At 37.0% G+C, this 27,962-nt stretch overlaps 1 protein-coding gene across 3 annotated transcripts in view; it reads left to right on the top strand.

The window, feature by feature from the left end:
- Positions 1 to 27,160, top strand: part of HERC5 (HECT and RLD domain containing E3 ubiquitin protein ligase 5) — a 52,606-nt gene extending 25,446 nt beyond the window's left edge. For all 3 annotated transcript variants that reach the window (XM_023725101.1, XM_004390145.2, XM_023725102.1), the window contains 10 exons: positions 8,473 to 8,586; positions 9,739 to 9,849; positions 10,736 to 10,897; positions 13,767 to 13,910; positions 14,718 to 14,884; positions 17,323 to 17,389; positions 20,238 to 20,308; positions 25,184 to 25,367; positions 25,449 to 25,551; positions 26,810 to 27,160. In XM_023725101.1, the coding sequence (XP_023580869.1) occupies positions 8,473 to 8,586; positions 9,739 to 9,849; positions 10,736 to 10,897; positions 13,767 to 13,910; positions 14,718 to 14,884; positions 17,323 to 17,389; positions 20,238 to 20,308; positions 25,184 to 25,367; positions 25,449 to 25,551; positions 26,810 to 27,015 (1,329 nt within the window). In that variant the 3' untranslated portion in view covers positions 27,016 to 27,160. The remainder of the gene's footprint in view (positions 1 to 8,472; positions 8,587 to 9,738; positions 9,850 to 10,735; positions 10,898 to 13,766; positions 13,911 to 14,717; positions 14,885 to 17,322; positions 17,390 to 20,237; positions 20,309 to 25,183; positions 25,368 to 25,448; positions 25,552 to 26,809) is intronic.
- Positions 27,161 to 27,962: the final 802 nt, after the last annotated feature.

Below are 27,962 nucleotides of genomic sequence, written 5' to 3'. Positions count from 1 at the left end.
CGTCTTTTGATTTCTTGACTGCTGCTTCCATGGGAGTTGATTGTGAATCCAAGTAAAATGAAATCCTTGATAACTTCAATATTTTATCTGTTTATCATTATGCTGCTTACTGGTCCACTTGTGAGGATTTTTGTTTTCTTTATGTTAAGGTGTAATCCATACTGAAGGTTGTAGTCTTTGATCTTCAGTGGTAAATGATTCAAGTCCTCTTCACTTTCAGCAAGCAAGGTTGTGTCATCTGCATATAGCAGGTTGTTAATGAGTCTTCCTCCAATTCTGATGCTACTTTCTTCTTCACATAGTCCAGCTTCTTAGATTATTTGCTTAGCATATAGATTGAATACGTATGATGAAAGGATACAACTCTGACATACAACTTCCCTGATTTTAAACCATGCAGTATCCTCTTGTTCTGTTCAAACAATTGCCTGTTGGTGTATGTACAGGTTCTGCATGAGCACAGTTAAGTGTTCTGGTATTCCCATTCTTCACAATGTTATCCATAATTTGCTATGACCCACACAGTCGAATGCCTTTGCATAATCAATAAAACACAGGTATTTCTGTGTTTCTCTGTTTCTTTCTGGTATTCTCTGCTTTCACCCGAGATCTGTCTACATGTGATACCTGCATGTGATATTAATGGTATTGTTTGAATTTCCACATTCTGTTGGATCACTTCTCTTTGGAATGGCCAAGAATATGGATCTCTTCCAGTTTGTTGGCCAGGTAGCTGTCTCCCAGATTTCTTGGCATAGACAAGTGAGCACTTCAGTGTTGCATCCATTTGTTGAAACATTTCAATTGGTATTCCATCAATTCCTGGAGACTTGTTTTTTTTATTTTTTTATTATTTTTTTTATTAATGCCTTCAGTACAGCTTGGACTTCTTCATTCAGTACCATTAGTTCTTGATCATATGCTACCTCCTGAAATGGTTGACCGTCGACCAGTTCTTTTGGATACAATGACTCTGTGTATTCCTTCAATCTTCTTTTGATGCTTCCTGCATTGTTCAATTTTTTATCCATAGAATCCTTCAGTATTGGCAATCCAAGGCTTGAATTTTTTCTTCAGTTCTTTCAGCTTGAGAAATGCCAAGTGCGTTCTTCCATTTTGGTTTTCTAACCCCAAGTCTTTGCATATTTCGTTTTAGTACTTTAGTTTGTCTTGTCGAGCTGCTCTTTGAAATCTTCTGTTCAGCTTTATGCTTCATTATTTCTTCCTTTTGTTTTATCTGATCTATGTTCAAAAGCAAGTTTCAGAGTCTCTTCTGACATCCATTTTGGTCTTTTTTATCTTTCCTGTCTTTTTAATGACCTCTTGCTTTCTTCATGTATGATGTCATCCCACAACTCGTCTGGTCTTTGGTGATTAGTTTGATGCGTCAAATCTATTCTTAAGATGGTCTGTAAATTCAGGTGGGATATACTTAAGATCGTACTTTGGCTCTCGTGGACTTGTTCTAATTTTCTTCAGCTTCTACTTGAACTTGCATATGAGCAGTTAATGATCTGTCTCACAGCCAGCCCCTGGCCTTGTTCTGTCTTATGATATTGAGTTTCTCCATTGTCTCTTTCTACGGATGTAGTCTATTTCATTCCTGTTTTTTCCTGTTGTTTATGTTGTTAAAAAAAAAAGGTATTTGCTATGAATAAGCCGTTGGTCTTGCAAAATTCTATCACGCAATCTCTGGCATCGTTTGTATCACCAAGGCCATATTTTCCACCTACTGATCCTTCTTTGTTTCCAACTTGAGCATCCCAATCACCAGTAATTATCAATGCATCTTGATTGCATGTTTGATCAATTTCAGACTGCAGCAGTTGATAAAACTCTTCGATTCATCTTTGGCCTTAGTGGTTGGTGCATAAATTTGAGTAATAATCATATTAACTGGTCTTCCTTGTGGGCGTATGGATATTATCCTATCACTGATGGTGTTGTACTTCAGGATAGATCTTGAAATGTTCTTTTCAACAATGAATGCGATGCCATTCCTCTTCAATTTGTCATTCCTGGTATAGTAGACCATATGATAGTCTGATTCAAAATGGCCAGTAGCAGTCCATTTCAGCTCACTAATGCCTAGGATATGGATTTTATGCATTCCACTTCATTTTTGACAACTTCCAATTTTCCTTGATTCATACTCTGTATATTCCACGTTCCGATTATGAATGCTTATTTGCAGCTGTTTCTTCTCATTTTGAGTCATGCCACATCAGCAGATGAAGGTCCTGAAAGCTTTACTCCATCCATTCATGTCATGAAGGTTGACTCTACTTTGAAGAGGCAGCTCTTCCCTGGTAGTATTTTGAGTGCCGTCCAACATGAGGGATTCATGTTCCGTCACTATATCAGACAGTGTTCCGCTGCTATCCATAATGTGTTCACTGGTCAGTTTTTTCAGAAGTACGTTGCTAGGTCCTTCTTCCCAGTCTGTCGTAGTCTGGAAGCTCCTCTGAAATCTGTCCACCATAGGTGACCCTGGTGTTTTTGAAATACCGATGGCATAATTTCCAGCACCACAGCAAAATGCAGGCCACCACGGTACGACAAACTGACAGATAAGCGGTGGAAAATAATTACCCCCGCACTATTTATTGCAAGACTGTCTTTTTTCCACTGACATGCGTTGTAAACTCCTTCGTGTAAATATCAAGTTTCCGTATTCTCCCTATTCTTTACCATTGGTCATTTTGCATGATTCTAATACCATACTCTTTTAATTATTGTAGTTCTATAATAATTACTTGTATCTGTTAAGAGAAGTACACCTACTGTTTCCTTGATGTGCATTTCGGCTATTTTTGGCACTTGGCCCTTCTATATAAATTTTAGAATTGGCTTGTCAAATCATGCCCAAAAATTTATTTTTAAGTTAGAAATTGGATTGGGGTTGCATTGAATCTGCCCACTTTAAGGAGAATTGACTTCTTTACTATTTTGAATCTTGAAGGTATATATTTCTCTATTTCTTAGGTCTTCTTTAAAGTGTTTTAATAAAGTTTTATTATTTTTCTATGAAAGTCATAGATATATTTAGTTAAATCTATTTCCAGATATGTACTTTTTTTAGGTTATTAGAAATGATAACTTTTAAAAATTATATTCTCTGTTATTGGTTTGTAGGAATGCACTGATTTTTGAATATCGATTTTTCATAATTTTTTTGAGATATAGTTTATGATTTACCCATTTAAACAGTACAATTCAGTGGTTTTTAGTATATTCACAGACCTATGTAGCTGTCACACAGTTGATTTTATAGCATTTTCATTGCCTCCGAGAGAAACATACTGTTTAGCTATCACCACCATATCTCCCTGTCTCTCTCACTGTCATCCCCAAGCAACCACTGGTCTACAATCTGTCTCTATAGATTTCACTGTTCTAGACTTTCATATGAATGGAATCATATAATATGTGGCCTTTTGTGACTAGTTTCTTTCTCTTAGCATAATGTTTTCAAGGTTCATCCATGTTGTAGCGTGTATCAGTACTTCATTTCTTTTTTATGTCAGATTAAGATTTCATTGTATAGATTATCACCTTTTGTTCATCCATTCATGCACTGGTGGACATTTATGTTTTTCTACCTTTTGACTATTATGAATAATGATGCTATAAACATTTATGTACAAATTTTTGTGTGGACATGTTTTCTCTTGGGTATGTACCTAGGAGTGGAATTGCTGGGTCATGTGGTACTGTTATGGATTGAATTGTGTCCCCCAAAAATATGTGTATCAGTATGGCTAGGTCACAATTCCCAGTATTGTGTGATTGTCCACCATTTTGTCATCTGATGTGATTTTCCTATGTATTGTAAATCCTATCTCTGTGATGTTAATAAGGTGGGATTAGCAGCAGTTATGTTAATGAGGCAGGACTCAATCTACAAGATTAGGTTGTGTCTTAAACTAGTCTCTTTTGAAATATAAAAGAGAGAAGTGAGCAGAGAGACATGGGGACCTGATACCACCAAGAAACAAGAGCCAGGAGAATAGCACGTCCTTTGGACCCGGGGTCCCTGCACTGAGTAGCTCCTCAGCTGGGGAAGATTGATGACAAGGACCTTCCCCCAGAGCAGACAAAGAGAGAAAGCCTTCCCTTGGAGCTGACACCCTAAATTTGCACTCACTAGACTCTGAGAGAATAAACTGTTTGTTGAAGCCATCCACTTGTGGTATTTCTGTTACAGCAGCACTAGATAACTAAGACAGGTTCCTCTATGTTTAATCGTCTGAGGAACTGCCAGACTTTTTTCCAAAGCAGCTGCAACATTTTACATTCCCACTAGCAGCATATGAGGATTTCAGTTTCTTCACATCCTCTCAAACACTAGTTATTATCGATCTTTTTTTATTATAAGCATCCTTATAGGTATAAAATAGTATCTCATTGTGGTTTTGGTTTACATTTCTCCGATGGCTAATGCTATTGAGCATCTTTCATATGCTTATTGGCCAAATGTATAGCTTCTTTGGAGAAATGTCTGTGGAAATCCTTTGTCCATTTTTTAATTGTCTTTTTATTATTGAGTTATAAGAGTTCTTTATGTATTCTCGGTGTAAGTCCCTTATCCAATATATGATGTACAAATATTTTCTCCCGTTCTGTGGGTTTCCACTTCACTTTCTTGATGGTATTCTTTCAACACAAAAGTTTAGTGTGCTTTTGATGTAGTCAAATTTATTTCTTTTTTCTTTTGTTGCTCATATTTTTGGTGTCCTATCTAGGATCCTTTGCCAAATTCAAGGTCATGAAAATTTACCCACATATTTTCTTCTAAAAGTTTTAGTTCTTACATTTAGGTCTTTGATTCATTTTGAGTTAATTTTTGTGTATGGTATAAGGTAAGAATCCAACATTATTCTTTTGCATATGGCTATCCAGTTGTACCAGCACTATTCTTTCCCGATTGTATCGTCTTGGCACCCTTGTTAAAAATCCATTGACCATAGTGTATGGATTTATTTCTGGGCTTTCAATTATTTTCCATTGATCTATATGTCTATCCTTGTGTCAGTACCATATTGTCTTGATTACTGTTGCTTTGTAGTAAGTTTTGAACTGGAAACTGTAAGTCCTCCTGTTTTGTTCTTTTCAAGATTATTTTGGCTATTTTGGGTCCCATGCAATTACATGTGAATTTTAGAATCAGCTTGTCAATCTCTATAAAGAAGCCAGCTAGGGATTCTGATGGGGATTGGACTGAATCCATAGATCAGTTTGAGGAGTATTTTCGTCTTAACAATGTTAAGTCTTCTGATCTATAAGCATGGGATGTTTTCCAATTATTTAGATCTTTTCTAATTTCTTTCAACAATGTTTTGTAGGTCAGAGTATAAGTTTTGTACTTCTTTTATTAAATTTACTCCTTGGTGTTTTTTTCTTTTTGATGCTACTGTTAATGGAATTGTTTTTAAATTTTATTTTCAGACTGTTCTTTGTAAGTCATTAGAAATAGAATTAATTTTTGTATATCAATCTTGCATCCGGTAACCTTGCTGAACTCATTTATTAGTTCTAATAGTTGTTTAGTGGATTTCTTATGATTTTCTGTATACAAAATCACATCATCTGCAAATAGAGAGTTTTACTTCTGTCTTCTCATTCTGGATGCCTTTTTTCTTTTCTTGCCTAATATCCTCCATTATAATGGCTAGAACTTCCAATATAATGTTGAATAAAAGTGGTGATAGTGGACATCCTTCTCTTGTTCCTTGTCTTAGGGAAAAGCATCCAGTCTTTGACCATTAAATATTATTTTAGCTGTGGATTTTCATGTTGTTGTTGTTGTTAGGTGCCGTTGAGACTGTGTACCACAGAATGAAATACTGCCCAGTCCTGTGCTATCCTCACAATCGTTGCTATGATTGAGCCCATTGTTGTAGCCACTGTGTCAATTCATAGGTGCCCTTTACTAGGTTGAGGAAGTTCTCCTCTATTTCTAGATAATTGAGTGTTTTTATCAGAAAAAGGTGTTGGATTTTGTCAAATACTCTTTCTGTGTCTATTGAAATGCTTTTTTTTTTCCTTAATTTTATTGTGGCAAAAATATATAACAAAAAATTTGCCTTTTAACCATTTTTAAGCATACAATTCACGATATTACTTTTACCGTGTTGTGCTACCATCACCACTATTCATTTTCAAAAGTTTTACATCACCCTAAACAGAAACTCAGTACCCCTTCAGCAGTAACTCCCATTCCCTCCTCCCCCTATCCTCTGATAACCACTAATAAACTTTGGTCTGTATGCATTTGCCTATTCTGGATATTTTATGTGAATAACCTAGAATATTTAGATACATTCTGAATCATACAGTATTTGTTCTTTGGTATATGACTTATTTCACTCAGCATAATGTTTTCAAGGTTCACCCATGTCATAGTAGCATCTATCAGAACTTCTTTTGTCTTTATAGCTAAATAATATTCCACTGTATGTATATACCACATTTTTTTAATCCATTCTTCTATTAATGAACACTTGGATTTTTTCCATCTTTTGGCTATTGTGAATAATGATGCAATGAACATTGCTATCAACATATCTGTTTGAATCCCGGCTTTCAAATCTCTTGGGTAGATACCTAGGCATGGAATTGCTGGATCATATGGTAATTAACTTTTTGAGGAACCACCAAACTGTTTTCTGTAGCAGCTACACTTACATTCCCACCAGCAATACATGAGGGTTCCAGAGTCTCTGCATCCTTGTTAACACTTGTGATTATAGCCATACTGGTGGGTATGAAGGTCCCTGGGTGGCACAAGTGGTTTGCAATCGGCTGCTAACCTAAAAGTTGGCAGTTTGAACCCAGCAAGCAGCTCCACAGAAGAAAGCCCTGGCAATTTGCTACCATAAAGATTACAGCAAAGAAAACCCTATGGAGAAGTTCTGTTCTGTAACATATGGGGTTGCTGTGAGTCAGATCGAACTGATGGCTACAGGAGTGGGGTGTGAGATAGTACCTCATTGTGGTTTTGATTTGCATTTCCTTAATGACTAATGACCTTGAACATCTTTTAATGTTATTTTTTTTTTATTATTGTATTGATATGAGGTATCACATTGGTTGATTTTCTTATGTTGAACCAGCCTTGCATCCCTTAGATAAATCCCACTTGGTCATGGTGTATAATTCTTTTTATATGTTGCTGAATTTGGTTTGCTCGTATTTTGTTGAGGATTTTTGTGTCCATTTTCTTAAGACATATTGGTCTGTGGTTTCCTTTTCTTGAGATATCTTTGTCTGGTTTCAGTATCAGGGTAATACTAGCTTCATAGAATGTTTGGGAAATGTTCCCTTCGCTTCTGTTTTTTGGAAGAATTTGTGAAGAACTGGTATTAAATCTTTAAGTGTTTGGTAGAATTCTACTGTAAAGCCATCTGAGCCTAGCTTTTCTTTGTGGGAAGTTTTTGTTTGTTTGTTTTTGTTTTTTATTACCACTTCAATTCCTTCACTTGTAATAGGTTTATTTGGATTGTCTATTTCTTCCTGAGTCAGTTTCAGTAGTTTGAGTCTTCCATTTCATCTAAGTTATCTATTTATTTGGCATAGAGTTGTTCACAGTATTCTGTTATAATGCTTTTTATTTCTGTAGGGTCAGAAGTAATACCCCTTCTTTCATTTCTGATTTAGTAATTTGAGTCTTCTTTTTGTCAGTCTAGCTAAAGGCATGTCAATTTTGTTGATCTTTTCAAAGAACCAACTTTTGGTTTCATTACTTTTTCTGTATTGTTTTTCTGTTCTTATTTCATTAATTTCTACTCTCATCTTTATTATTTTCTTACCTCTTGCTTTAGGATCAGTTTGTTGTTCTTTTTCCAGTGTCTTAAGGTGGAAGCTTAGGTTATTGACTTGAGATCTTTCTTCTTTCTTAATATATGCATTCACAGTTATAAATTTCCCTGTAAGCACTACTTTAGCTGTATTCCAAAAGGTTTTGGTATATTGTGCCTTCATTTTCATTCATCTCAGAGTATTTTCTGATTTCCATTTTGATTTCTTCTTTAACCCATTGGTTATTTAAGAGTGTGTTGTTTAATTTCCACATATTTGTGGGATGAGGGGCTGGAAATTCCCCCATGGTTTGATAGGGAAACATTCCACATATGCTTTGGCAGAAGGAATGTCTACAAATGACATGTTGTTACACTTTGAAGATTAAATCATGGGCCCCAGAGTAGTTTGGATTCATACTGTACTGTTTTTATTTTTTGGACTTAAAGTTCTCTAAAACTTTTCTGTAAATTAAAAAAACTACTGTTAAACCTTAGATATTCTTTATGTTTATGAAAATTTGAGGCTCAGGCAGTTTAGGAATTGGACAGAACTTTATTCTGGTCATTAAAAGGAGTGTTTAATTTTTGTTTATTCTGATAATCTAATTAATCCATTAAGTAAAATTGTCTTTAAATATAAAACTTTCTCACAGGTTGTATTTTATTTAAGGTAAACCAGGCTACATGCCAGCTACCTGAAAATACTTTCATCATAAATGAACTCTCGAATTGGATTGATTTTTCTGCTGAGGTATACAGAAGATTCTTTTGGAAAATGAACTTGGTAATTATTGCACGTTTAAAGGGGAAATTAATAATTAACCAGTGACTTAATATGGGCATTTCTGCTATAGCTTTCTATACAAATTTCTGAAAAACATCTCACTCTGCAAAACTGTACAATAAAAATACCAGGGATTAAGGCAAAAGCAAGACAGACCCCTCAAAACCTATGTAGTTTTATAGCCAGAGTACTAACAGGAAGGATAATTGATACCTGGGGAGATAACTTGGGTCAACCAGGCAAGCAGCTTATGGAGACTGCCGTGAGAATAAGAAAAATACACAAAGCAAGAGTGGAAGTCTATGCACACTTTAATTAGAAAAAGACTGGTGATAGTGAGATAACACAGATGGAGTGGAGCTCTGAGCTCGTGATTCTGCTGTTAATGTAAGCACAAAGGCGGCGTGCGTCCCCAGGAGCAAAGAGCTGGCAAGGTAGAGGTGCAACTTTGAGAAGGGTGCTCTGAGCATAGGGACTCCTTTTTTATTTATTTTCTTAAAATATAGCTAGAGGCTCCTGCTGCCACTGCAGCGCTGACCTGAAGTTTTTCCCTTTTCTCTGAAGGTTATAATTCTGCTCCTTCTAGCCCATCAACCCTTACCCAGCAAAAATCATGTATGAGCTAAATAGCTTTCTGAATTACATCATCCCTCTATACCAAACACATCTAAGTTCACTCACATTATAGAAACACAGGTTGCAGCAGATCTGACTTTTTGAGAAAGTGTTCGAAGTTTATAATTAATTGCTAAATTAAATGGGCGTATTAGGGTTATATACCTTCCATTGATAACTATGAAACACATTTTCTTAGAATTCTATATATCTAAATATTAAAAAACAAAACAAAACAAACAAACCCAAACCTGTTGCTGTCAAGTTGATTCTGACTCATAGCAACCCTATACGACAGAGTAGAACTGCCCCATAGGGTTTCCAAGGAGCAGCTGGTGGATTTGAACTGCCAACCTTTTGGTTAGCAGCCGAGCTCTTAACTACTGGGCCCCATTTAAATACTACTGACTGGCAATTTGGATTGCTTTGGCGAGAGGTACTGAGATCTTAAACTGTCATGGATTTAAGGCTATAAGGTAAGGTATAAGATTTCTCTACCCTTTAGTTTATTAAAATTATTGTCGTTTCCATTTTTAGGAAACTTCAGTAGACATCACATGTTCTGTCATAATCAGTCACTTTCCATTTGTCTTTAATAGTCTGTCAAAAATTAAACTATTTCGTGCTGACTCAGAGTTTAAAATGAAGGTATGTATGCCTATTTCTTTTTTTGTCTTAATTAACATAATTCACATGATGAGTGTAGTCTTATGCATGTGATATTTTGGTTATAAGGGAACTAGTGGTGAAACTAATGATCATAGATAGCATTCATGGAGCTTATACTCTAATGCAGAAGGCAAGGCAGACTTACAATTTGAGTTGGCTAGGCTTTGAAGCATATTAGGGCCTCAGCAGCAAAGGATACAGCTTGGGCAACTGACCTAGTTGTAGGTCTTTCAGTAGCCTATAGTCTCTTGAATAGTACTCACAGAAGCATAGCATACTTGGGCTACATTGGGACTAGCACCAATATTTAAGGCGGTCTGATCTAATTAAAAGACATGGCAGCAGGAATAGAGGTGGCAGGGGATTCTTGAAATCAGAATGCAAAGACATTATGGCCTTTAGGTCCACGAAGATTAAAAAAAAAAAAAAAAAAAAACCTTTGCCATTGAGTCGATTCCAACTCATAGTGACCCTAATAGGACAGAGTAGAACTACCCCATAGGGTTTCCAAGAAGTAGCTGGTGGATTTGAACTGCCGACCTTTTGGCTAGCAGCCAAGCTCTTAACCACTGTGCCACCAGGGCTTCCCATTAAGATTAGGACCCCAATAAATGGTTGGTATTCTGTGATGGTGCCATAATAAAGGTTTGTGAAAAGTGCCCCTTTTTAACATACTGTCAACTGGATAAGTACTCCCTGAGAGTGAATACTGAATGTATAGCTTGTCTCCAGTGGTGTCTATAAAACCCTTTTCACAAATGCTTCTGATGTGCATATGTAAACTCAACCAATTTATTCCACTTTATAAATTTCTACTTAGAGACCACCGATGGAGAAATGAAATAAAACATTTCTGTTTTTCCAGGTGAAAGAACAGAGAGCTTTTATGAGGTTGCCAGAAACTGTAGCACTTGGAGGGTCTTCACAGCCCACCTTCAATCTAACCGTCAGAAGGAATCACTTGGTTGAGGATGTTTTTAATCAGCTAAATCAGTCTGAGAATAAAGACTTCGAGAAGCAGTTATGGGTAAAGTATAATTCTCAATATTTTTGTTTTTGAGAAAAGTAAAAAAAAAAAAGTAACAAAGTGTTTCACAGAGGGGAAATTATCTCTCTTTTCCACTGAGGTCGCCTGACTTGGGGTTTCCTTAATTCCCCAGTTACTACATAGACCAAGAGGAATGTACTTTGGGCATGTTGTCAGGAGGGAACAGTCCTTGGAGAAGGACATCATGCTTGGTAACGTAGAGAGTCAGCAAAAAGAGGAAAATCCTCGGCAAGATGGATTGACACAGTGGCTGCAACAATGGACTCAAACGTAGCAACAATTGTGAGGATGGCACAGGACCTGGCAGTGTAGCAGATCTTTGGAAATCTGTCTGTCGATCAGGAGAGAGGATAGAAGGTTCAGTGCCTGCAAGTGATAAGTGAAGTTTAAAAAGAAAACAAGGATCCTGGGAAAGAGCAGAAAGAAAGGGCAGAAGTCTCAAGATAGAACAGCTGGATTAAGCCAGCAAGGAAAAGAAAGAAAGAAAAACTTGAAAATACTTAATAAGAGAAAATAGAACAAGGGAATACTGCGTGGTTTAAAGTCAGGAAAGGTGTGCATCAGGGTTGTATCCTTTCACCATACTTATTCAAACTGTATGCTGAGTAAATAATCCAAGATCTGGACTATATGAAGAAGAACGGGTCATCAGGATTGGAGGAAGACTCATTAACAACCTGTGATATGAAGATGACACAACCTTGCTTGCTGAAAGTAAAGAGGACTTGAAGCACTTACTGATGAAGATCAAAGACCACAACCTTCACTATGGATTACACCTCAACATAAAGAAAATAAAAATCCTCACAACTAGACCAATAAGCAACATCACGACAAATAGAGAAGAGATTGAAGTTGTAAAGCGTTTCATTTTACTTGGATCCACAGTCAACACCCATGGAAACAGCAGTCAAGAAATCAAATGACTCATTGCATTGGGCAAATCTGCTGCAAAAGACCCCTTTAAAGTGTTAAAAAGCAAAGATGTCACCTTGAAGGTAAGGTATGCCTGACCCAAGCCATGGTGTTTTCAATTGTCTCATATGCATGTGAAAGCTGGACAATGAATAAGGAAGACTGAATAAGAATTGACGCCTTTGAATTATGGTGTTGGCAAAGAATATTGACTATCCCATGGATTGCCAAAAGAATGAACAAATCTGTCTTGGAAGAAGTACAGCCAAAATGTTCCTTAGAAGCAAGGATGATGAGACTACATCTTACAGACTTTGGACATGTTATCAGGAATGATCAGTCCCTGGAGCAGGACATTATGCTTGGTAAAGTAGAGGGTCAGCGAGAAAGAGGAAGACCCTCAACAAGATGGACTGACCCAGTGGCTGCAACAATGGGCTCAAGCATAACAACAACTGTGAGGATGACGCAGGACCAGGCAGCATTTCATACTGTTGCACATAGGATCACTATGAGTCGGAACCTACTCAACGGCACCAAAGAACAATGACAACAAGAGAAAACAAGGGAGAAAAGAATTCCAAGAGGAGGTAGTAGTATAAAATGAGTTAGTGAAATCAAGGAGATGAGAAATGAGAAAAAGTCCTTGGAGTTGGGGGTTAACAGGTTCTTGGTCATCTTGGAGAGAACCGTTTAAGTAGAGAAATAGGTTTGGAAATTGGTGTACATTCTTCTCTGAAGTTTGGAAACCTAGGGTTGAAGGAGTCTATATTGTCTATATTAGAGACAATCGTGTTGAGTTTTGTTGTTATTGTTGTTTTTAGTAAGGATAAGGGAGACTCTAACACACTTGTAAGCTGAAGTGAAGGATTCCAAAAAAGAAAAGCAGGAATGGGGGAGTAATTGAAGGACCAAAGACGGGTTAAGATGGAATCATCTTGGGAAGGGATTGATGTCAATATGTGGGATGCTACCTCTGTAAGGAATAAACAGCCAAGCTAGGAACTTGTCTTAGTCATTTAGTATTGCTGTAACACAAATACCACAAATAGATGTCTTCAACAAAAAGAAATTTATTCGCTCACAGTCTAGAAGGCTAGAAGGCCAAATTCAGTGTGCCAGCTCCAGGGGAAGCCTTTCTGTCTTTCGGCTCTGGAGGAAGGTCCTTGTCCTCAGTCTTCCCGTAGTCTAAGAGCTTCTCAGTACAGGGACCCTGGGTCCAAAGGACAGGCTAGTCTCCTGGCTCTTGTTTCTTGGTGGTATGAGGTCCCCGTGTCTCTCTGCTCGCTTCTCTCTTTTATATCTCAAAAGAGATTGGCTCAAGACACAATCCAATCTTATAGATTGAGGCTTACCTCGTTAACATAACTGTGCTAATCTCACCTCATTAACATCACAGAGATAGGATTCACAACACCTAGGAAAATCACATCAGATGACAAAATGGTGGACAATCACACAATACTAGGAATCATGGCTTAGCCAAATTGATACATATATTTTTTGGGGACACAATTCAATCCATGACAGAACTCATATAAATAAATACATTATGTATTTTTATGAAAATCCTAATATTTATGATTTATGTTTATTCTCATTATACTTAATGTACCTGATGACTATTATAGTGATACCAGTGAAGGTCAATTTAGTAGTAAAGGCCTCAGGCTTTGAGGTTTAACAGACATAGGATTAAATCCAGGCTGTACCACTTAGCTGTTGTATAACCTTGGGAAATTTATTTAAACTCTTTTGAAGCCTCATTAGCCTCATAGAATTGATGGGAAGATTAAATGTGATAATACAAATTAGATGCTTACCATAGTGCCTACCAGATACTTGGGACCACAAATAATGTTATCTTCTAGAGTTACTAAATATAGCAATATAGAGCCCTGAAAGTAATGGTTTATTTACTCTCTTTCCTCAGGTTTCATTTAGTGGAGAAGTTAACTACGGCTTCGGAGGAGTCAGATCAGAGTTCTTCCACTGTATATTTGAAGAGATGACCCGGCCAGAATATGGGATGTTCATGTATCCTGGAGAGGCTCCCTATATGTGGTTTCCTGTCAGGGTGAGTCTTCTTTTCTTTGCTTATCATGTTTTGTGACAGAAAATGTATGTCATAGCAAATTAGGTTGTCTAGAGTGTTTCATATTAGGAGAGGCGTTAATGATATAATTGTGGAGATAATCTTCAATTCTAATAAGGTGATTACTTTCTTTAAAATGGATTCCCCTTTCCCTGGGTTCTCATGTTTGTCCACACAGAAGAATTTTGACCATTTATAGAATGTATAAGGTCCCTAGGTGGTGCAATGTTTTGTGCTCGACTACTAACCTAAAGGTTGGTGGTTCAAACCCATCCAGCGTTACCACAGTACCACAGAAGAAAGACCTGGAGATCTCCTTCCATAAGGATTACAGCCAAGAAAACTGTATGGAGCAGTTCTACAATGTAACACATTTAGGTCATCATGAGTTGGAATCAACTCAGCAGTAACGAGGGTTTTTTTTAATATAAAATATATAGATAAAAATGAACCCTTCCTTTCTCAGTTACTCATTCCTTGTTTCAGTTTCATTTTTTTCAGATGAATTTGAAGACAAAGGCTATGAAAATAAAATGTGAAAACTAGTTTGTAAGGATTCCTGGCCTAATGTGTTTCTATTCCTGTTGAGTTCTAGTAACCAAAACTATAGCAGGGATTTAAATTGACTTAATGATTTAATATAAACTGTAAATATTCTAATCTCAAGCTTTCTGGTTTTGATTTGTGATCTGATTTTAGGAAAGGGGAGAAAGGTTTACCTAATAAAAATATTCCATTGTATTGGCAAAAATTCACAATACTTTAAGAGTTTTTTCCCTCTTTTTTCAGCCTAAATTTGAGGAGAAGAGATATTTCTTCTTTGGGATACTATGTGGGCTTTCCCTATACAATTTCAATGTTGCCGACATTCCTTTTCCTCTGGCACTGTTTAAGAAACTTCTGGACCAAACACCATCATTGGAAGACTTGAAAGAACTCAGTCCTGTTTTGGGAAAGTAAGTAACCATAGCTCTTTTTTCAGAACGCAATTTAACATATTTAGATACATATTTAAACACACACATATACACCAATAATATTTTCATGTTCAACAGTAACATACTAGACAATTAAATCGTTTTTATCTTTGGCAAGAGTTGTTGGATAATAATTTAACTTTCTAAAATTAAAAAAAGTTTCTATGACTAGTCTTTGATCCTTGAATTAATCTTTGAACTTTTTATCTGTGTATAGCAGTCCCAGTGGACAGGTTACACCTTGGTGGGGAATCGGCAAGTGATGTTTATTCATTTATTTATTTTAAATAGACTTCATTTTTAGAGCAGTAGTGATGTTTGGAGCCCTGGTAGCACAGTAGTTAAGAGGTATGGCTGCTAACCAAAAGGCTGGCAGTTCGAATCTACCCGTTGCTCCTTGGAAACCCTTTGGGGCAGTTCTGCTCTGTCTTGTAGGGTCACTATGAGTTGGAATTGACTCAACAGCAATGAGTTTGGTGTTTGAGTGATGTTTATTTTAAATCTTGTTTCATGTCATCACCTTCACCTATCAGATATCAAGAATAATTTGAAAGCTGTATTAATTAGGACAGTTTGGTATTGGAACAAGTTTTCCAGTGCAGTAGAAGAGAGATTTAGAAACTGACCTGGGCTTGTATGGGACTTCATGAGAGGTGGCACAGTAGGTCAGTGGAGATAGAAGGTACTATTCAATAAATGGAGCTAGAAAATTTTGTTATCCATCTGGGCAAAATGAAAGCGGATCATTACCTCATGCCATACACAAAAAAACAATTCCATGTAGATTAAGGATGTAAATTTTAAATGCAAAAATGATGAAAATACAGGCTTTTCTATATCTTTTCTAATATCTGTCTCACCTATGAGATTTTTTAAGCAAGACACAAAAAGTACCATCTTTAAAGAAAAGATTGATAAATTTAACTGCAATAAGATTAAAGAACTTCTCTGTTGATCAAGTAATACCTTCCATGAAAGAGAACAGACAGTCCTCAAACTAATATATGTAATACATTTTAGGGGTGGTAGAAAAACTGGAGGGTAAAGTAGAGGGTTATGGAAAATGAAGGAAACTCTCAATGAGATGGATTGACACAACAACCAAAACAATGAACTCAAGCATACCAATGATCATGAAATGACGCAAGACTAGGCAACTTTTTGTTCTGTTATACATAAGGTCATCATGAGTCAGAGCCAACTGTGCAGCACCTAACAACAACAACAAAAAAATGGGATAGAGGAGGTATCCTTTATAGGTAGGCATAAGATATTAGCAGTGTTTTAGTTCTGTTTTGGGAGTTCATAGGTATTCATCATAAACATACACATAAATAAATAGGCAAATAAGCCAGACATGGACAAATGATCTCAGCATATCATGAACCAAGGATTATAATTAATCTAGTTCTATCAGCTGAGTTCCCATTACATTCCACAGAAAAATCACAAAGACTAAAACATGGTTTGTTTTATCCCAATCCATTAATAAAAAATCCAGTGGGTGAAGGGGAAACACCTTCCCTAGGATACCTTCCCCAATGACATGTATTTCTTTGGAAAGAATTAACCCAGCTCTTCTAAATTGTACTTCTACCATTTACATATGTCTCTGGTTGCACATACGTCACTATACTGTAGGCGAGACACTCATCAGCCTATCTCACCTACTAGTCTGAAGATTTATTGACACTAATTTTTTAGTCTCAACTTTACATTCTTTATACCTGCCACCATACGTGCTTAATAAATGTTTATTGAATGTATAAATGAGTAAATGAGCCAACAATATGAGATATCTTATGTTAAATATTTCTATATATAAAGTACCATAGGGCTACAGAGGATAGAAATATAAAATGACTGGCTACTATCCATTTTGATAGAAGCTCTATTCTCAAAGATGCCTTGAAATAATTAAGATAGTCAAATTTCAAGTCTTTCTTATGCTTAATGTTGCTGGGACAAGTACAGAGATGGTCTTTTTCTCATCTGCTTCTCACATTTCCTCAGTGATACCTGATATTTAATAAAAAACCTATTATTTGTTCTTTAAGTAAAGATCAAAAGCTTGAATAAAAGTAAATCTAGTTTGAATGAGTTTCAGTATCAGTAAAAATATTATCTATCTTTTTCTAAGGAGAAACCTGCAATCACTGGTAAAGGAAATTAGGGTTGAGGGAAGAGAGCTGGGAATCAAGAAAAGACCCTGCAGAATGGAAGATAAGCTTCTTAAAACTCACACTTTTAGCTGAGATCTGCCCCTGTTTAGATTATCCACACAGAGAAATAGTTGCTGTGAACTATACCTGACCTCCCACCTTCAGAATAGCAATGCACTTGACATTGATTTTAGATGGTGTTATCTAGTGATCATGATTACTTACTTTTTTAAAAACAAATTTTTTGTTCTTTAGGTGTTTGCAAATACTTCTAGATGATGAAGGTGATGACTTTGAAGAAGTATTTTCTATTTGTTTTAATGTGAGTAACAATAAAAACCAGATCACAGATCAGCTTTAATCTGATTTACCTAAACACACACCCTTTACTTTTTAAAAAAAAAATTCTTAACTGAGCTAGTGAAAAGGTTTTTTTTTTTCCTTATTTTTTCATGAGCTGAGTGTACTGGTTAGATTTTACTGCATAACAAACAACCCCAAAATTTAGTGGCTTAAAACAACAAACACAGTTCTGTGGGTTTCTAGACTGGGCCAACTTGGCGTGGCCTCACATACCTTGCAGTTGGCAGGCTGGTTGGTTTACGGGTCATCAGCTGAACAGTTTGTCTCTGTTCCACATGGTCCTTTATTCTCCAGTAAACTAGCTGAGACTTTTTCACATGGTGGTCTTAGGGTTACAAAGAGTAGTAAGAGATAGCAAGCCCCAACACATAAGCAGCTTTTCAAGCTTCTGCTAGTGTCAAATCCCACCAGCCAAAGTAATTCACATGGCCACACGCAGATTCAAGGGGTGAAAAATAAACTCCACAGATTGATGGGAGGTGTTGAAGAGTCACATGGCAAAGGGACATAAATATCAGGATGGAAGGAATATGTGGCCATTTTTGTAGTCTGCCGTATTGGGTTTACACTGTATAAAGTGCATACTGAGCAAGAAATCATTAAAAAGACAGGAAGGAATGAAAAGACCAAAATGGATGTCAGAAGAGACTCTAAAACTTGCCCTTGAATGTAGATCATCTGAAGCAAATGGAAGAAATGATGAAGTAAAAGAGCTGAACAGAAGATTTCAAAGGGCAGCTTGAGGAGACAAAGTAAAGTATTATAATGAAATGTGGAAAGACCTGGTGTTAGAAAACCAAAAGGGAAGAAATGCTCAGCATTTCTGAAGCTGAAAAAACTGAAGAAAAAGTTGCCTCAAGTTGCAATAGTGAAGGATTCTATGGGCAAAATACTCAACGATGCAGGAAGCATCAAAAGAAGATGGAAGAAATACAGAATCACTGTACCAAAAATAATTGGCCAATGTTCAATCATTTCAAGAGGTAGCATATGATCAAGAACTGATGGTACTGAAGAAAGAACTCCAAGCTGCACTAAAGACATTGGCGAAAAACAAGGCTTCAGGAATTGACAGAATACCAATTGAGATGTTTCAACAAACGAATGTAGCACTGGAAGTGCTCACTCTTCTATGTCAAGAAATTTGGAAGACAGCTGCCTGGCCAACTGACTGGAAGAGATGCATATCTATGCCTGTTCCAAAGAAACGTGATCCAACTGAATGTGGAAATTATCGAACAATATCATTAATATCCCATGCAAGTAAAATTTTGCTGAAGATCATTCCAAAGCAGTTGCAGCAGTACACGGACAGGGAACTGCCAGAAATTCAAACTAGATTTAGAAGAGGAAGTGGAACGAGGGATATCATTGTTGATGTCAGATGGATCCTGGCTGAAAGCAGAGAATACCAGAAAGATGTTTATCATTGTTTTATTGACTATGCAAAGGCATTCGATTGTGTGGATTTTAACAAATTACGGATAACATTGTGAAGAATGAGAATTCCAGAACACTTAATTGTGCTCCTGAGGAACCTGTACATAAATTAAGAGGCAGTCGTTAGAAAAGAACAAGGAGATACTGCGTGGTTTAAAGTCAGGAAAGGTGTGCATCAGGGTTGTATCCTTTCACCATACTTATTCAATCTGTATGCTGAGCAAATACTCCAAGAAGCTGGACTATATGAAGAAAAATGGGGCATCAGGATTGGAGGAAGACTCATTAACAACCTGTGATATGAAGATGACACAACTTTGCTTGTGAAAGTGAAGAGGACTTGAAGCACTTACTGATGAAGATCAAAGACTACAGCCTTCAGTATGGATTACACCTCAACATAAAGAAAACAAAAAAATCCTCACAACTGGACCAGTAAGCAACGTCATGATAAACTGAGAAAAGACTGAAGTTGTCAAGGATTTCATTTTACTTGGATCCACAATCAACACCCATGGAAGCAGTGGTCAAGAAATCAAACGATGCATCGTGTTGGCAAATCTCCGGCAAACGACCTTTTTAAAGTGTTGAAAAGCAAAGACGTCACCTTGAAGAGTAAGGTACACCTGACCCAAGCCATGATGTTTTCAGTCGTCTCAGATGCATGCAATATCTGGTCAATGAATAAGGAAGACCGAAGAAGAATTGATGTCTTTGAGTTATAGTGTTGGTGAAGAATATTGAATATACCGTGGACTGCCAAAAGAATGAACAAATCTGTCTTGGAAGATGTACAGCCAGCATGCGCCTTAGAAGCAAGGATGGCGAGACTTCGTCTCACATACTTTGGACATGTTATCAGAAGGGATTAGCCCCTGGAGAAGGACGTCATGCTTGGTAAAGTGGAGGGTCATCGAAAAAGAGGAGGACCCTCAACGAGGTGGATTGACACAGTGGCTGCAACAATGAGTTCAAGAATAACGATTGCGAGGATGGCACAGGACCAGACAGTGTTTTATTTTGCTGTATGTAGGGTTGCTATGAGTCAGAACTGACTTGATGGCACCTAAGAACAACAGTCATACCAGGTTTACACTGTATAAAGTGAATACTGATACATGGCAATTTTCCAATTTCTTCAGTATGATCAGGTTTTGAAAAAAAATTATTTTTCATTCTCCATGATAAAGTGGTCTTTTTTTTTATTGTTATTTTTTATTTGTACATTTCTGGATAGTTTTATGACAAAAATGTTACATTATTACAAATTCCTTAGGAAAAGATGGTATGCTTCAAGGTGTTTTTGTTAACAATAGATTGTTCAGAATTATTCTGGAGATATTATCTTAGTTCATTTGTGGTTATAGGTCCACTGGGACAAAAATGATGCAGAATTAATTCCTAATGGAAGTTACATAATGGTCGACCAGACTAACAAGTAAGTACAAAGAAATAAAATATTTGTTCTATATATATTATATTTCTTTCATTGGGTTCTAAAAGTTCCTTTTAGTTCTTATAATTTTCCATTCCCATTAGTCATTTATTAATTAGGCAGAAAAGTTGGTGTGTGTTGTGTGCCTGTATCCTTCTTTATCCTCTTATTCTGCTTTACTTTTTTTTTTCTTTTCATGTAACACATTACCTTTAGGATTTATTTGTTTGTGTATCTGTCAATGAATCAGTGTTTCCCCACAGTAGTGAAAGCTTCAGGGTCTTGGTCTGTCTTATTTACTACTGTACATCCAGTACCTAGAGTAGTAGTCAACATAGTGCCTGGTACATAGCAGGCACTTAGTAATTATTTGTTGAAGAGGTTACTGTGGTATCTGGACTTCCCAATACCTGTGGGAAGCTATTTAAAGCCATTGAGTTTGAAATTATAGGACATTCCCTTGATAGTTGATCAAAGTGGTAAAGAGATTATCTAGTGAGTATTCTGACCTAAGCCAAACATTTTTCTTTAATTTTTTAATTTTAGGTTTTTCAAAAAAACTTAGAATATACATACAGAAAACAGCACAAATCATAACTGTAGAGTTCAGTGATTTCACAAAGTGAACACACCTGTGTAATTACCAACCAGATCAAAATATAGAACATTTCCAGTTGTATATATATATTTTTTAATGACCCTTTCTATTTCAGTTGGGTCCATTGTAATGTCCCCCATTTCATTTCTTATTTGGGTTATTTGTGTCCTCTCTTGTTTTTCTTTTGTTAATTTGGCCAATGGTTTGTCAATTTTGTTGATCCTTTCAAGGAACCAACTTTTGGTTTTGTTGGTTCTCTTGTTTTTCTGTTCTCTATTTCATTTATTTCTGCTCTGATCTTTAATATTTCCTTTCTTCTGGTGGCTGTGGGTTTCTTTTCCTGTTCTCTTCCTATTTGTTCAAGTTGTGTAGCTAATGTTTTGATTTGTCCCTTTCTTCTTTTTTGATGTCTGCATCTATTGCTATAAATTGACCTCTGAGTACTGCCTTTGCTGTGTCCCAAAGGTTTTGGTATGATGTATTTTCATTCTCGTTTGATTCTAGGAATTTTTTTATTCCATCTTTGATTTCTTCTATTACTGCATGGTTTTTAAGCAGGTTGTTACTCAGTTTCCATGTATTTTTTTTTTCCTTGCTCTTCCTGTTATTAATTTCTACTTTGATGGCATGATCTGAGAAGATACTTCGTATTATCTCACTGTTTTGGATTTTGTTGAGGGTTGCTCTGTGGCTGAAGATGTGGTCTATTCTGGAGAACGTTCTATGTGTGTTGGAAAAGAATGTGTAGTTTGCATCTGTTGGGTAGAGTGTTCTGTATACGTCTGTGAGGTCAAGTTGGTTGATTGTGGCCTTTAGATCTTCTGTATCTTTGTTGAGTTTCTTTCTAGATGTTCTGTCCTTTTCCAAGAGTGGTGTGTTGACGTCTCCTTCTATTATTGTGGAACTTTAAATTTCTCTTTTCAGTGCTGTTAGTTTGTTTTATGTATTTTGGAGCCCTGTCATTGGGTGCATAGATGTTTATTATGATTACGTCTTCATAGTGGATTGTCCCTTTAATCTTTATATAATGTCTTTGTCTTTTATGGTGGATTTTGTTTTAAAGTCTATTTTATCTGAGATTAGTATTGTCACTCTTGCTCTTTTTTGGTTGCTGTTTGCTTGATACATTTTTTTCCATCCTTTGATTTTTAATATATATACATATGTCTTTGTTTCTAAGGTGTGTCTCTTTTAGACAGCATATCGATGGGTGCTGTTTTTTTAACCATTCTGTCACTCTCTGTCTCTTTATGGGTGCGTTTAAGCCATTTACATTCCGTGTGATTATTGATAGGTGTGAGTTTACTGCTGTCATTTTGTAGTGCTTTTTTTTGGTGGTGCTGACGTTTTCTTTGTTCCTCTTACTCTCCTGTGCTGAATTCCTTTCGTCTGTGGATTTTGTTCGTTTGTTTGTTTCTTTTCTAGTTGCATAATATTATATTGTATGACTATATCACAATTTGCTTATCCATTGTATTACTGATGGACATAATATGTTTCTGGTTTCGGGCTGATATGAATAATGCTTTTGTGAATACTCTTGTATGTGTTTTTGTTGTTGCTTATGTGCATACATTTCTGTTGGTATATAACTGGAAGTAGAATTGCAGGGTGTGTTATGGTGGCCTTATGCAGGATAGAACCAATTCTCCCACCCAGAATTCGTTTGGATGCTGATACTAATGATGCCACGTGTATCATAAAAGAGTATGAAAAGATTTATTATTCACATAGTGAGGCTTTCCAGGGAAATCGGAGCAGGCACCCAAGCTGGTCTATTTAGTGTGAGGGAAGGAAGAGACAGATGGCTCTGGTTTTTATTGTGGTTAGGGTGTGGGGCTAGGATGAGGGTTTCTGCGCAGGCCAGACTTGCATGGTGTAAACTTCGCCGATGGCACAAAAGAAGAGAGTGTGCAGGCTTTCTTACTGGGTTGTGCAGATGTGGAGCAGAAGGGGTAGGGGGAGGAGTGGGACCTGAAAGCTGCCAGCAGTCAACATCAAAAAACGGAGTCAAACTCTTTATTATACTGAGTCATAGACTTTGCTTATGTTTAACTTTAATAGATATTGCAGGACAGTTTTATAAAGTGGTTGTATCAATTTATATTTCCATCAGCAAAATATGAACATTCTTATTGCTCTGTATCCTCTTTAGTACTTTGTATTGTCAGTCTTTTTAATGTTAGCCATTCTGGTATATGGTAATATTTCATTGTGGTTTTTCAGTGATGCTCTTTTAAGGTAGTGTGTCTGTTCTCTGGCTGATTTTAATATTTTCTCTTTGTCTTTGATTATCCAGCAGTTTCATTATGATATGCCTTGGTGTGGTTTTGTTTTTATTTATCTTGTTTGGTGTTCATAGTTTTTAAATCTGTGACTTGATGTCTATTCAGTTTTGAAAAAATCCTGGCTATTATCAACTTTCAAATCTAAATGAATACTGACTTCCCAATTCTTTCTCTCTCCTTCCATTCTAGGACACCAATTAGATGTGTCCTATATACCCTTTGGAAACCCTGGTGGCATAGTGGTTAAGTGCTACGGCTGCTAACCAAAAAGGTTGGCAGTTCAAATCCACCAGGTGTTCCTTGGAAACTGTATGGGGCAGCTCTACTCTGTCCTATAGGGTCACTATGAGTTGGAATCAACTCGATGGCAGGTTTGGTTTTTTGGATAATTCTTTAGTTTTATCCACCCCACCTTCTACATTTTTCTATCCTTTTTGCTCCTTGTGCTTTAGTGTATAAATTTTCTACTGACATATCTTCTACTTCTCTTACTTCTTCAGCTGTATAAAGTCTGCTGTTAAGCCCATTTACTGAATTGTTAATTTTGGTGATTGTGTTTTTCAATTGTTTGATTACTCTTAACATTTCCATTTTCACTTGAAATTCTTCATATTGCCATTTCTTTCTCTGAACATATTAATCAATCATTTATTTTAGTATCCTGTCTAATAATGCTAGTATTTTGGTCACCTATAGGTTTGTGTCTATTGTCTTTTCTTTTTTCTTTGTCCTTTTTTATGGTACATCTGGTGATTTGATGGAATGCTAGACATTTTATATAAAAAATGGTAAATGTTCTGAATGATGTTATCTTTCTCCAGAGACGATTCACCCTATCCTCTGGTAGGCAGCTAAAGTAACGAGGATCACCTCAATTCAGTTAAGGACTAAGCTGATTTGAGGCAGGATTGCAGTCTTTGTAAGGCTCAGTCTGCCTTTGATTCACCTTTACTCCTAGACTGTAGCTCTCCAGCGATCTCAGCTAAGAGCCTACAATATTTATTAGGACCCATTTCTCTTGGAGGATCTTGAACTTTGGTTTTTGTTTCCTTAGCATCATGAGACCCTTGAAAATTCTCTTTTGTTTTTCAGCTGCTTTCTGCTTAGTTTATTTGCCTCTTCCTTGCATAGCTTAAGAATTTAGCAGATGCCTCACAGGGAAAACTGCTGAGGGCCTCGCTAATTTCTTTGTACCTCCTTTCTCCCAGAGTCCTTGGTCTCTTAATCCTGGTTATTTTGGTAGACTCAAACTTAAATTTTTACACCCAGCCCTGTGAAATTGCTAAAACTTCTACTGACTTCGCTGCGTCTTAACAATTACTTTCTGCTTGGCCCCTTTACCTCCATCAAGAATGGGCAAGTGCCCCAAAGGGGAAAACAGCAAGCAAAATGCAGGGCTCACCTCAGCGAGCTTGTTTTCTCTCTACAGTCTTGGCCTCTTGAGCTTTGACTCATATTTGGAAGCCTTGAGCCCGATGTGTTTGTGTTTTCATCCGGCTTTCCTAGTTCTTTTCAGTTGGCACATTTGTCTGCTAGATGTTACCCCATCATAGCTAGAAGTGGAGATCCCCTCTTTGTGTTTAACCTCAAATACTATTAGTTATTCACTGTGACAAATTCAGACAATACAGAAGAGTATAAAACAAAATATGAGATTTCCCTTATTTCCCAAGCCTGTTCCCCAGAGGTAATCACTGTGAGCAGGTCAGGTTGTATTCTTCCAGTCTTTTTCTCTTCTAACCTAAGTCTCAATTCTCTTGACTGTGTGGCCTTGAGCAATCATTTAACTTCACTGTCTCGGTTTCCTCTTCACTAAAATGTGCATAATATAAAAAATCTGCCTCAGACAGTTGTTAGGGAGATTAAATAATATTTGAAAGATAACTATAAGCGGTCATAACTATTAGGTGTTCTAACTTTTACTTGTTTCCCCGCCCCAAATTTTATTCAGAGTATTGCAGTATGTTGAAATAACTTTTTGTTTCACTAAAGGAGAGAATATGTTTCAAAGTATGTCGATTACATCTTTAACGTCTCTGTAAAGGCAGTTTATGAAGAATTTCAGAGAGGATTTTACAGAGTGTGTGACAAGGAGATTATTGAAATTTTCCATCCTAAAGAACTAAAGGATGTGATTATTGGAAATACAGACTATGACTGGGAAACATTTGAAAAGGTACATCATAAAAGCCAAGTTGTGTAAATTTGATTTTCTTTTCTATTTCCTAAATAAAATGTTTTTTGCATTTTTCTCTAGAATGCATGTTATGAAGACGACTATAGTGATTCACATCCCACCATAGTGATGTTTTGGAAGGCTTTACACAAATTGACTTTGGAAGAAAAGAAAAATTTCCTTCGTATGTATTATATCAAGGAGTAGATCTGTAATCTTGTATTTTGTTTGTTTGTTTTAATGGGATAAAAATCTCATTTGTAATAGAGACCATGTGTAACATATTTGTAGTAATTAGTGTCAGAGACACTTCTAAGTCCAATCAAATGTTCTCTATGCCAGATTGTCCCCAACAATAAACAAATATTAATATAGGTGATCATTTTCCCTGTGATTTCATCCTTGCCTCTTGCTTTTTAAATTGTCTTCTTTTCTTCACCTAAGCTAAGTATTAAGCCTTCTTTCCATAGTCTCTGTCATCATTCAGTTATCCAGGTCCTGTGGGATTAGTCAAACTATATAGTATCACTGACTCCAAGTCTTTTTTACCTAACATTCCAGATTCTGATCTGTTCATGCTTATTCAGTGGTTTTCCTGAGACTAGTTTAATGAAGTTCTCATTTTCTTACTCCATTTCTTTAGTTTTTTTGAGAAAACACTTTTCTCGTTCTTATTTTTGTGGATAGTATTTGTGTTAAAAGATACTTAGACTTCTCCTTTCCTGTCTTACCTCTTCTGGGAAATCTTCCCTGTGGCCTAACATTTCCACTGTCTGTACATTACAGAGCTCTCCTTGCACCTTCATACCTGCAGGCTTCTTTGAAGTTCCTTCCTGAACTGCTTTGAACCTTCACTCACTTCTTTATTGCCTCTCTAAACCTTTTGCCTTCTTAACCCATTGCTGTCAAGTCGATTCCGACTCATAGCGACCCTATAAGACAGGGTAGAACTGCCCCGTAGGGTTTCCAAGGAGCAGCTGGTGAATTCAAACTGCCGACCTTTTGGTTAGCAATCTTCGCTCTTAACCACTGTGACACCAAGGTCCCTTTTCCCTTCTTAAAGGCCCAGGTTAATTCTAAACACTGGAAAGTCTCTCCAGTAATCCCAGGCTGGCTCTCTCTCTGCTCTTTATCACAAAATTTACACTCAGGAGGTACTTAACTCCATTGTACCATGTTTGGCTGTCTTATACCTTTTAAATTTTCTCTTGCTTTATGTCTTTTTCTGCACAAGAATCTAATATTCCCAACCAGACTGTAGGCTGCTTGAGGGCAGTGACTGTGTGTCAAACTTTATGCTAATACAGTCCCCAATGCACTTATGAAGGTAGGACTCTGCACATGGGCCCTCAATAAATAGTTTTAAATATACAGATTTTTCTCTATAGAAAGATTTTATTCTCTGCGTGAAACATATCTCCCAATTTTATTCTTCTTTTTAGTGTTTCTTACAGGAACTGACAGACTACAAATGAAAGGTTTAAAGAATATGAAGATAACATTTTGCTGCCCTGAAAATTTGAACGAAAAAGATCCCATAAGAGCACAGACATGTTTCAGTATCCTCTACCTCCCTAAATATTCAACAATGGAAAGAGTGGAAGAAGCACTTCATGTAGCCATCACCAGCAACAGAGGATTTGGCTGATCCTTTATCACATTTGTAACTTCTTTCTGTAAATATTTTAAAAATGAAATTAAGAACTCAAAAATTAACATACAAGTCTTGCTCACTGTCATGGATTGAATTGTGTCCCCCAAAAAAATCTGTGTATCAGTTTGGCTAGGTCATGATTCCCAGTATTGTATGATTGTGTACCATTTTGAAATCTGATGTGATTTCCCTATGTGTTGTGAACTCTATCACTGTGATGTAATAAGATGGATTAGTGGCAGTTATGTTGATGAGGTCTACAAGATTAGATAGTGTTTCAAGCCAGTCTCTTTTGAGATATAAAAGGGAGAAGTGAGCAGAGACATGGGGACCTCATACCAACAAGAAAGCAGAGCCAGGAGCAGAGCGCATCCTTTGGACCTAAGGTTCCTGTGCTGAGATGCTCCCAGACCAAGGGAAGACTGATGCATCACAAGGACCTTCCTCCAGAGCCAAACAGAGGGAGAAATCCTTCCCCTGGAGCTGATGCCCTGAATTTGGACTTGTAGCCTATTAGATTGTGAGAGAATAATTTCTCTTTGTTAAAAGCCATCCACTTGTGGTATTTCTGTTATAGCAGCACTAGATGACCAAGACAGAATTTGGTACCAAGAGTGGGGTACTGCTCTAACAGATACCTAAAATGTGGAAGTGGTTTTGAAACGTGAATGGATATAGGACTGGCAGCAGCAGAGAACCAGCAGCAGCAGAACCAGACCAGTGCCAGATGGCGCTGAAGCCAACCCATGGAGCGAGAGAGCTGAGTGCCTGTGCACAGGAGGCTTCCTGGTGGAGTGCGATGCCTCCAGGCGCTTATCCATGGAGCTAGGCTTGCCGACCCATGGAGCGAGAGGGCTGAGTGCCTGTGCGCAGGAGGCTTCCTGGCGGAATGGGGTGCTTCTGGGCACTTATCGGTGGAGCTACCAAGCTTTGGAACACTT

This window comes from Trichechus manatus, unplaced genomic scaffold (genome assembly GCF_000243295.1).
Source record: "Trichechus manatus latirostris isolate Lorelei unplaced genomic scaffold, TriManLat1.0 scaffold00286, whole genome shotgun sequence".
NCBI lineage: Eukaryota > Metazoa > Chordata > Mammalia > Sirenia > Trichechidae > Trichechus > Trichechus manatus.
This window is presented reverse-complemented; position numbering and strand designations above follow the sequence as displayed.